This window comes from Canis lupus, chromosome 30, assembly GCF_011100685.1.
Source record: "Canis lupus familiaris isolate Mischka breed German Shepherd chromosome 30, alternate assembly UU_Cfam_GSD_1.0, whole genome shotgun sequence".
In the NCBI taxonomy this organism is placed as follows: Eukaryota; Metazoa; Chordata; class Mammalia; order Carnivora; family Canidae; genus Canis; species Canis lupus.
In genome coordinates this window covers 279,809-291,290 of record NC_049251.1, presented here as the reverse complement: position 1 = coordinate 291,290, position 11,482 = coordinate 279,809, and the positions used below count along the sequence as shown (strand labels likewise).

Sequence of the window (11,482 nt, the reverse complement as noted above, 5' to 3'; positions counted from 1 at the left end):
AATATTAGTTAATCATAAAGTTGAGGGTCCACTTCTGGATTCTCTATTCTGTTCCATTGATCTATGTGTCTGTTTTTGTGCCAGTACCACACTGTCTTGATGACCACAGCTTTGTAGTACAACCTGAAATCTGGCATTGTGATGCCCCCAGCTATGGTTTTCTTTTTTTAATATTCCCCTGGATATTCGGGGTCTTTTCTGATTCCACACTAATCTTAAGATGATTTGTTCCAACTCTCTGAAGAAAGTCCATGGTTTGATAGGGTTTGCATTAAATGTGTACATTTCCCTGGGTAACATTGACATTTTCACAATATTAATTCTTCCAATCCATGAGCATGGAATATTTTTCCATCTCTTTGTGTCTTCCTCAATTTCTTTCAGAAGTGTTCTATAGTTTTTAGGTAAATGATCCTCTACCTCTTTGGTTAGGTTTATTCCTAGGTATCTTATGCTTTTGGGTGCAATTGTAAATGGGACTGACTCCTTAATTTCTCTTTCTTCAGTCTCATTGTTAGTGTATAGAAATGCCACTGACTTCTGGGCATTGATTTTGTATCCTGCCACGCTACCGAATTGCTGTATGAGTTCTAGCAATCTTGGGGTGGAGGCTTTTGGGTTTTCTATGTAGAGTATCATGTCATCGGCGAAGAGGGAGAGTTCGACTTCTTCTTTGCCAATTTGAATGCCTTTAATGTCTTTTTGTTGTCTGATTGCTGAGGCTAGGACTTCCAGTACTATGTTGAATAGCAGTGGTGAGAGTGGACATCCCTGTCTTGTTCCTGATCTTAGAGGAAAGGCTCCCAGTGTTTCCCCACTGAGAAGGATATTTGCTGTGGGCTTTTCATAGATGGGTTTTAAGATGCTGAGGAATGCTCCCTCTATCCCTACACTCTGAAGAGTTTTGATCAGCAATGGATGCTGTATTTTGTCAAATGCTTTCTCTGCATCTAATGAGAGGATCAATGGTTCTTGGTTTTTCTCTTGCTGATATGATGAATCACATTGATTGTTTTATGGGTGTTGAACCAGCCTTGTGTCCCGGGGATAAATCCTACTTGGTCGTGGTGAATAATTTTCTTAATGTGCTGTTGGATCCTATTGGCTAGTATCTTGTTGAGAATTTTTGCATCCATGTTCATCAGGGATATTGGTCTGTAATTCTCCTTTTGGTGGGGTCTTTGTCTGGTTTTGGAATTAAGGTGATGCTGGCCTCATAGAATGAGTTTGGAAGTACTCCATCTCTTCCTATCTTTCCAAACAGCTTTAGTAGAATAGGGACGGTTTCTTCTTAAACGTTTGATAGAATTCTCCTGGGAAGCCATCTGGTCCTGGACTTTTGTGTCTTGGGAGGTTTTTGATGACTGCTTCAATTTCCTCCCTGGTTATTGGCCTGTTCAGGTTTTCTATTTCTTTCTGTTCAAGTTTTGGTAGTTTGTGGTTTTCCAGACATGCGTCCATTTCTTCTAGATTGCCTAATTTATTGGCGTAAATCTGCTCATAATAAATTTTTAAGATTGTTTGTATTTCAGTGGTATTGGTGGTGATCTCTCCTTTCTCATTCATGATTTTATTAATTTGTGTCTTTTCTCTCTTCTTTTTAATAAGGCTGGCTAATGGTTTATCTATCTTATTAATTCTTTCAAAGAACCAACTCCTGGTTTTGTTGATCTGTTCCACAGTTTTTTTGGTCTCTATTTCATTGATTTCTGCTCGAATCTTTATCAACTCTCTACTTCTGCTGGATGTAGGTTTTATTTACTGTTCTTTCTCCAGTTCTTTTAGCTGCATGTTAGCTTTTGTATTTGAATTATTTCCAGTTTTTTTTAGGGATGTTGTATTGTGATGTATTTCCCTCAGGACTGCTTTTGCTAAATCCCAAAGATTTTGAACATTGTAACTTCATTCTCATTAGTTTCCATGAATCTTTTTAATTCTTTTCTAATTTCCTGGTTACCCTTCCATTTTTTAGCAGGATGGTCCTTAATCTCCACTTGTTTGAATTTTTTCCAAATTTCTTCTTGTGATTGAGTTCTAGTTTCAAAGAAGTATGGTCTGAAAATATGCAGGGGACAATCCCAATCTTTTGGTATCAATTAAGACCTGATTTGTGACCCATGTAGGGCTGCCTCATTCTATATACGTGCCAGGTAGGCTCTTCAGCCAGGAGATTGGGTTCCCTCTGAGGAAGGCTTGGAGGGGGCCAGAGGAGAGGGACAGGGCAGATGCTGGGGCAGGGCCAGCAAGCACACATGAGTGACAGCACAGGCATGGGAGAAGAAATGCCATAACTCCGCCACCACACACAAATGACCGCTGTTCATTGTTGATATCAGCACTTTCCAATCTTGTGCATCCACATGCATACTCATGCACATGTGCACCCAGACACATGGATGCTTACATGTAGGTATTTCTGAACAGAATCCTATAATCCATTTTATTTAGTGACCTGCTTTGCCCTTAAATGCAACATGAGCACCTTTACATATCATTAAAATTTCTTCTACAAGGGAGAAGAAATGTGTGGGAAATATCAGAAAGGGAGACAGAACATAAAGACTCCTAACTCTGGGAAACGAACTAGGGGTGGTGGAAGGGTAGGAGGGCGGGGGATGGGGGTGAATGGGTGACGGGCACTGAGGGGGGCACTTGACGGGGTGAGCACTGGGTGTTATACTGTATGTTGGTAAATTGAACACCAATAAAATAAATTTATTATAAAAAAAGACTTCTTTTCTATTCATACTTTTATTTTCCTGTTTTTGTCTCTTTTTTTTTTAGTTTTTATTAAATAAAAGGAACAAGGGGAGGAGGCCTGCAGTCTCTCAGGCTGGAGGGGAGAGCCTCAGGTCCCCCAATCCCTCTGTTCAAGGTGCGCAGTGAGCTTGAGGTGTAAGCTGGGTGGGGAGGGCAGCTGGTAGTGCTAGGTAGTCTATTCTGGAAAAAGTTCCATGTGCACTTGAGAAGAATGTGTATTCAGTTGTGTTTGGATGTAAAGTTCTGTAAACATCTGTGAAATCCATCTGGTCCAGTGTATCGTTTAAAACTCTTGTTTCTTAAGAAATGTGCTTAGAGAATCTGTCATTTACAGAAAGCACCGTGTTAAAGTCTCCCAGTATTAGTGTATTATTATCTAGGTATTTTTTATTTTGGTTATTAATTGATTGACATACTTGGCAGCTTCCATATTAGGGGCATAAATATTCATGATTGTTAGGTCCTCTTGTTGGGTAGATCCTTTAACTATGATGTAGTGTTCCTCTTCGTTTCTTACTACAGTCTTTAGGATAAGCTTTAATTTGTCTGATATGAGGATTGTGACCCTTTGCTTTTTATTGAGGACCATTTGAATGGTAAATGGTTTTCCAACGTTTCATTTTCAGGCTGAAGGTGTCGTGAGGTCTAAAATGAGTCTCTTGGGCAGCCCCGGTGGCACAGCGTTTTAGCGCCGCCTGCAGCCTGGGGTGTGATCCTGGAGAACCAGGATCAAGTCCCACGTTAGGCTTCCTGCATGGAGCCTGCTTCTGTCTCTGCCTCTCTCTCTCTCCCTCCTCTCTCTCTCTCTCTCTCTCTCTGTGTTTCTATGAATAAATAAAAAATAAAAATAAACCCAAAATCTAAAAAAAAAGAAAACTACTAAATAAAATAAAATATAAAATAAAATAAAATAAATAAAATAAAATAAAATAAAATAAATAGTCTCTTGTAGATAGAAAATAGATGGGTCTTACTTTTTTATCCAGTCTGAACCCTGCGCCTTTTTATGGGGTCATTAAGCCCATTCACGTTCAGAGTTATTATTGATGGATATGAATTTAGTGTCATCATAATACCTATTCAGTCTGTTTTTGTGGATTTTTTCTTTGGAGTTCCTCTTTCTTTTACAAAGTCCCCATTAATACTGCTTGCAGAGCTGGTTTGGTGGTCACATACTCTTTCAGTTTCTGCCTATCTTGAAAGCTCTTTATCTCTCCTTCTATTCTGAATGAGAGCCTTGCTGGATAAAGTATTCTTGGCTGCATGTTCTTCTCATTTAGGACCCTCAATATATCCTGCCAACCCTTTCTGGCCTGCCAGTTCTCTGTGGAGAGGTCTGCTGTTAACCTAATACTTCTTCCCATAAATGTTAGGGATCTCTTGTCTCTTGCTGCTTTAAGGATCTTCTCTTTATCTTTGGAATTTGCAAGTTTCACTATTAAATGTCGGGGTGTTGAATGGTTTTTATTTATTTTAGGGGGGATCTCTCTATCTCCTGGATCTGAATGCCTGTTTCCCTCCTCAAGTTAGAGAAGGTTTCAGCTATGATTTGTTCAAATACAGTTTCTGGTTCTATGTCCCTTTCTGTGCTCTCTGGAACCCCAATTAAACATAGATTTTTCCTTCTGAGGCTCTCATTTATTTCCCTTACCTTTTCCTCATGATCTTTTAATTGTTTTTCCCTTTTTTCCCCAGCTTCCTTCCTTACCATCAACTTGTCTTCTATGTCACTCACTCTTTCTTCTACCTCATTAACCCTCATCATTAGGACCTCCAATTTGGATTGCATCTCAATTAAATGAGAGGAAGGCCTGATGAGATCTAAATTCTGCAGTCATGAAGTCTCTTGAATCCTTTATGCTTTTTTTCAGAACCACCAGTAGGTTTATAATTGTGCTTCTGAATTTCCTTTCTGACATCGAATTGTAATCCAAATTCTACAACTCTGCGGGAGAGAGTGCTATTTCTCATTCTTTCTTTCGTGGTGAGTTCTTCTTTCTAGTCATTTTGCACAGTGCAGAGTTGCTAAAAACAAGTTGTACTTGATAGAGGCACAAACTCTTCTCACTGTAGTGTTCCAGCTGTTCTCTTCTTAAATCTCAGGCCAAATTTGTAGGTTTTCAGGATGATTTGAAAGTTATCTAGGTATGTTGGTGGGGACAGGTGACTTGGGGACCCTACTCTTCTGCCATCTTGTCCCATTCCCTAAAGTTTTATCTTTTATTTATTTTTTTGACTGTTTATAAACATTTTGAATTTAAAAAAAAATCAGAACCATGAACATTGTTACCTCTAGAGGCCCTCTTGGTTCTCCACATTGATAGTGAGTATGCTCACAAGGGGTTCCCATTGTTTAGTCTTCTGTTAAACAGCCATCTTTAAAAGAAGGAAAAAAAAAACAGCACATTACCACTTAACTTGTTTCAATATTTCTTCACAAATGGTGAAAAATACTAAAGTACAGACAACATGCTGTGGCCAACATTATAAATATGGAATTATAAATTTAAAACATTTTCCGGTTAAAAAATAAATTTGTTAGTCAATGCAGCTCTCAGGTTCTCTGCATCTAGTAGGGCCAGTCTCTGGACTCCTGAAGGTGCTTGCCTTATCCATTTTTCCAGGTCCTCCATGCCTGCCTCTTCTTCCTCCCATCTGTTCCATCAAAGGTCCAGGGGGCCCACCAGGACCGCCTTGTCTTTCTCCACCAATGCCACCTCAGTCCATGCCCTGGCCACCACGGAAGCCCCCTCTGTCTCTGCCGTGGCCACCTCTGAACATCCCATCAGGACCATTGCAGTTCATGAGGCCACCTCTTCCTCCCTGCATGCCACCAGGGCCACCTCTTCCACGGTCATCCCCCAGGGGTGGGAAGGGTGGTGGAAGGAAGCCTTCAGGCTTCGGGGCCTTACACTGGTTACATTCTGTTATCCAGGCGAAGTTCTGGTTTCCACACCCCGGATTGGTCACTGCCAGTCCCCAGCTCGTGCTAGATGTTTCCTCCTCCGGATGAGTTCCCTCAGGAACCCTAGGGTCCTCTTGGGGGAAAGCCACCTCTATCTCCTCCACGGCCTCCCATGAGACCCATGGGGCCCCCAGGACCTCCTGAGGCCCCTGGACCTCCACAGAGTCGCAGTGGCATCCCTCTGCCCTCAAGGGGAGGCATACCATCCCACATGCTGTTCATCAGAGGCTTCTTCCAAGCTAGAGAAACCTTAAGTTTGCTTCCTTAAAAATCTTTCCCATCAAACCTCTCCGTAGCAGCCTTGGCAGTTGGTGGGTCTTCATAGGACACTGTAGCATCACCTTTGGGCTTTCCTATTTCCTTGTCCAAGTAGATATGGATCATGGGTTGTCCGGTTCTCTTGTTCATCTTAACAACTCTGCACTGGTTAAAGAAGTCAGCCAGATCATCTAGAGTCACATTGTCATTTAAGCCTTACACATAAATTGCATTGCTGTCAGAGTCTTCATCTGGATCTGCAGGTGGGCCTAGATCAAGATCTGGTCCTTCATCCATGGGTCCACCAGGCTTATTGAAGCCACTTCACTCTCTGGCGCTGCCCATTCCACCGCGTCCTCCTCCCCAACCACCTCTGCTCATGCCTCCACGATCAAATCCCCCTCTTCCCCTGCCCTAGTCATCAGGGCCACTCATGCTCCAGTTCTCTCCTGGTCCGGAAAATCCTCCAGACTCTTGCCCATAAACACCCATGCTACTGGGGTGGTCCTGTCAGAATGAACTCTGCTGCCTGTAGCGGCTGCTCTGTTGGCTATATTGACTTGGAGCCTGGCTGTAGGATCCAGTTTGGCGGGGATAATTAGTGGGCGGCTGCTGCCTATAGCTGCTTTGTTGACCATAGCTACTCTGCTGTCCATAGCTGTTCGGCTGCTCACAGGTGTTCTCCTGAGAGTAATTGCTCTGATCATAATTAGTCGGCTGTGTAGAGGAGTATCTGGTAGGAGGATAAGATGGTTGTGCTGTGACTGGCTGCATGGGGTAGCTCCCAGGTACCTGGGGATAACTGTAGTTATTCTGTCCATATCCTAGGATGGGCTGGTTATAACCCCCTGTGCTAGACTGAGGTTGACTAGTCTCAGCAGGTTGCAGGTGCGGTGGCTGCTGCCCATAGGCTGGGTATGCAGGCTGAGTGCCATATGCAGACTGAGCTGCATAGGAGGCCTGGGTGGTAGTGACAGTAGCAGTGGTGGTATCATAAGCACCAGTGCCGTACTCCTGGACAGGCTAACTATATGCCTGGGGGGCAGCTGGAGTAGTATAACCAGCAGGAGGCTGTCCATAAGAAGTTGTATAGATGGTCTGCCCATAGGTCGTAGTGGTCTGAGCCTGGGTATAGCTGACATCAGTGAGCTGTCCATAGGTTCCATAACTTTGCTGCCCATATGCCTGGGTGGTCTGTGCATATCCTTGAGTTAGTTGGTGGTGTATGCACTGTAGCTCTGCTGAGCTGCAGCTTGGCTATAGATATTGTAATCCGTGGATGCCATTTTCTCTTCTTTCTTCTCATTCCCAAAGTCAAAGTTTTAAATTTTAATAGCTATTGAAGATTTTCCTTTATGTATTTTACCAATTTAGAGATTTAATAACAATATTTGAGATTTCCTTTTTTGGTAGGGGGAGGTTTAGTTTTCATGTTTTATCAATTTTGTCAACCTGATATACTATCAGACTTCTGAATCTTTGCCAGTCATATAGGTAAATGAAAGAATTTTGTTATACTTACACTTGTATTTTTTATATGATAGTTTTACTATTTATTAATATGTTCAAGTTTCACTTTCATTATATTAATAATGAATTCCCTATTCATATACTTTGCTAATTTTTCTACTGCCTTGTTGGGCACTTACCAATACACTTTATTCTTTACAAAATAGAGATATAACTGGTACAAATAATACTGCTTTTCACATAGTTTCATTTTTAATATTGTAATATGCTTTTAAAATAACAACGAAAAAAAAATAACAACGAAACAAACCCACTATGGAAAATCATGTCAGATATCAGTCCTTTTTTTTTAACTTTATGACTTTAGGATTTTTTTGGTCCAACTTAATGTGATAGCTTATGTCTGATAACTGAAAACCCAAGTAGATCCAATGGTGAAGAATTTTAAAGTGGAAGAATGTATCCTTGGCAGTACAAAGAATTGAACAAGTCAAATAGCCACTCATAAATTCTCATTTCCCTCCTCCTTCCAGTGCTGTTCTCATTCCCCATCCCCTCCATTTCCCCCATGTCCTTCCCTCTTCCTCAACTAGAATACTCAACTAGTGTTCTCATAGTTGACAATACTGAGGATCAGAATGGCAAAATGACTTGATTTTTCAAGAGTGTTATCAGTACTTCTCCATTTTCACCAGCAAGTCAGTTAAAAGGAAAAAAATTCTATCAACAATGTCATGACTGCATTAATGTTTACTGTGAATTTTTAAGTTTTTGACACTGCATAAAAATATATAAAAAGTAGTCAACTTTAATAGATCATTATCACGTTTGATATTGTATAAATGAACCGAAAACTCTAAATTTCTTGAAATTAGCTGATAAGCATTGTCATGGTTCAAAAAGACTATGTGTTCATATATGAAACTCCAGTTTGCACTAGGATTTAGTATGAAGAGTTCATTTCTATGTGTATAGCCACTAATTTATGTCTTATAATTGAAATACTGAATCCAGAATGATGATAGTTATAAGCCTTCTGTTTTCTGTTAAGCAATTCTTTTCTTCATTATTAAAATACATTTAGTCTTCCTGTTACAAGGCCTTTTTCATGATGTAAATCACAGGAAGAAATATATAAGGAAAATTTGGCTGTTAAATGAAATACTAGTAATAGATTTTTTCATCTTTATTATTAGGTGTACACAAATTTTACTTTTCTTCTGTTTTTCAAGAAATATGACAGGATAGATTTCAGATTTTGTCATCAAATAATTTTTGTCATTTTTTGCATTGATATATTTTAGATACACATGGAACTTTTAAACTTTTTCTGTGAATAACAAAGAAATCATTGTAACAAATTATTTCTACTTAAAAATAAGTAAACTTAGATAATAAATATACAGACATTCTGCAACTTATGATGGTTTGACTTACAATTTTTTTATTTTATGATAGGGTGAAAATGATAAGGATTCAGTAGAAACTGTACTTTGAATTTTGATCATGCCTGGGCTAATGATATGTGGTACAATATTCTTGCATGATGCTGGGCACCCACAGTTCCCAGTCAGCCACATGATCATGAGGATAAACATCCAATATGTTCACCACCATTTTGTATCCATACAGGCAGTCTGTTATTTATTTTCAGTATAGTACTCAATAAATTACGTGAGATGTGAATACTTTATTATAAAAGGCTTTGTGGTAGATGATTTTTCCCAATTGTAGGCTAATGTAAGTGTTCTAAGCACATTTAAGGTAGTTTAGACTAAGCTTTTATGTCCAGTAGCTTAGATGTATTAAATGCATTTTCACCTTATGATATTTCAACTTACAATGGAAGGAAGTAGAACCATCATACTTCAAGGAAAGTCTGCATACACTGTTGATAGCAGTAAATATGTAGAAAAAGCTTTATAATGAGTATAAGTGCATATAAAATGATCTAAAGGAAGACAAAAATAGTATATAGGGAAGATTATAAGTAACCAAATACAATTGACCCTTGAACAATGCAGGTCTTAGAGACATCAACCACCACACAGTTGAAAATCCAGGTATAACTTTTGACTCCCCCCAATTTAACTACTAATAGCTTACTATTGCTGGAAGCCTTACTAGTAACATAACAGTCAATTAGCACATATTTTATATGTTATATATATTATATACTGTATTCTTATAATAAAGTAAGCTCAAGATAAAGAAAATAATAAGGAAGATAAAAATAAATTTACAGTATTATACTGTATTTATATAAAAAATCCACTTAAGTGAACCCATACAGTTCAAATCCATGTTGTTCAGGCATTGACTGTATATCCAACCAAATTATAAATTACTAAAATATTCGATACAGAAAGAAAAGATAAGCTAACAAATGTACATTAATGAGGTGAAATCTATGTTGTAAGACATATTTCTTTTTACTATGTCAATATATGGGGAAAATGTTATTAATAAGTTGAAGGTATCAGAAACTCAATTTGCTTATACATTTTGATTGCAAGGTATAGAAATGCCATGTGTTCACTTGAAAAGAATCACAAATTTAGTGTCATGTGTAGCATTTTATGTAGATTAGAATCTTGAAATTATAAAATATTTAAAAGTATTATTAAATATTTTCAAGAGCATTTATACTTAGAATTATAAGCAATGAAAAATGGGTTAAAATTATACCTAAATCATGACTGATTTTATACAATTCCCTTGCACTTAGGACAAAAATCCAATTCCATAACTCAATAACCCATATCACTAGCAAAAATAATTGGCTTGATGTTGTGATCCAGTAGAGACTCTTCATTCTCATTCAATATTATATTCATTCATGATGATCCCTAGTTTTTCCAGGAGTTCACATGATGGTTTCTCAGCCTTCGCATGGCTGATTTAACATCCTCATTCCTTAGAGAGTAGATGATGGGATTCAACAAGGGTGTACAGACAGTGTAGAATACAGAAAGGAACTTATCCACAGAAAGTCTGCTAAAAGGCCATATATAGAAGTAAATGCAGGGCCCAAAGAAAAGAATCACTACTGTGATGTGAGCAGTTAATGTAGAAAGTGCCTTGGATGACCCACTAGAGGACCGGTGACGAACAGTAATCAAAATTATGGTGTAGGAAATAACTAAAGCTAGAAAACAGCCCAATGATATCAGGCTACTGTTAGTTAGGGTCATAATTTCCATTTCATAAGTATCCATACAAGCCAGCTCTATCACCAGGGGAAGGTCACAAAAGAAGCTATTTACCTCATTGGGGCCACAGAATGGCAGATCCACTGTAAAAGCCAAGTGACTTATAGAATGAAGAATACCCACAGCCCAAGAAATAAACACAAAAATTATACATAGGCTCCGATTCATAATTGTGCTATAGTGTAGGGGCTTACAGATGGCTATAAATCTATCATATGCCATAGCAACAAGCAGCAGCATCTCACTCCCAACAAAACTATGAAGAAGGAATATCTGGGCCATACAGCCCTCAAAAGAGATAGTCTTGTGTTCAACAAAGAAGTCCATAAGCATCTTGGGGGTGGCAAAATTAGATTGGCAGATATCAATGAAAGAAAGGTTACCGAGCAGAAAATACATAGGAGAGTTCAAATGGGAATCAGAGGAAATTATAACAATGATCATAATGTTGCCCAGCACTGATGTCACATACACTAAAGAGAAGATGGCAAAAAAGAAAAGCTGAAGTTCCCAAGAATTAGAAAGTCCCAGAAGCACAAACTCAGACACCACTGATTCATTTGTATGAGCCATGGAGCCAGTCTCCTGTTACCTAAGTAAAAGAAAATCAGGAAAGATCACAATGGTGGTACTATATCTAGTATATATGCAAAATAAATATGATAAGATTTCAACTAAAGGTCAATTTAATTTAATGAAATTGTATAATCAATTGACTAACATCTGGACTGCTGTGGAAAGTAGAAGTATGGGAATTGGGGGATGCTATGGATACTATCATAATTCAGTAAATAAGATACATGTATTAGAAAATAAA

The 11,482-nt window shown here is 38.7% G+C and overlaps 1 protein-coding gene and 1 pseudogene across 1 annotated transcript; both read right to left on the bottom strand.

Annotated features, from left to right (window-relative positions):
• Positions 1-5,329: 5,329 nt before the first annotated feature.
• On the bottom strand, positions 5,330-7,269 carry LOC100686945 (annotated as a pseudogene).
• A 3,033-nt stretch (positions 7,270-10,302) lies between these two features.
• On the bottom strand, positions 10,303-11,238 carry OR4K1B (olfactory receptor family 4 subfamily K member 1B). Its single transcript, NM_001389087.1, has one exon. It carries the CDS (start codon positions 11,236-11,238, stop codon positions 10,303-10,305), a length of 936 nt encoding a protein of 311 aa, NP_001376016.1.
• Between the last annotated feature and the right edge of the window lie 244 nt (positions 11,239-11,482).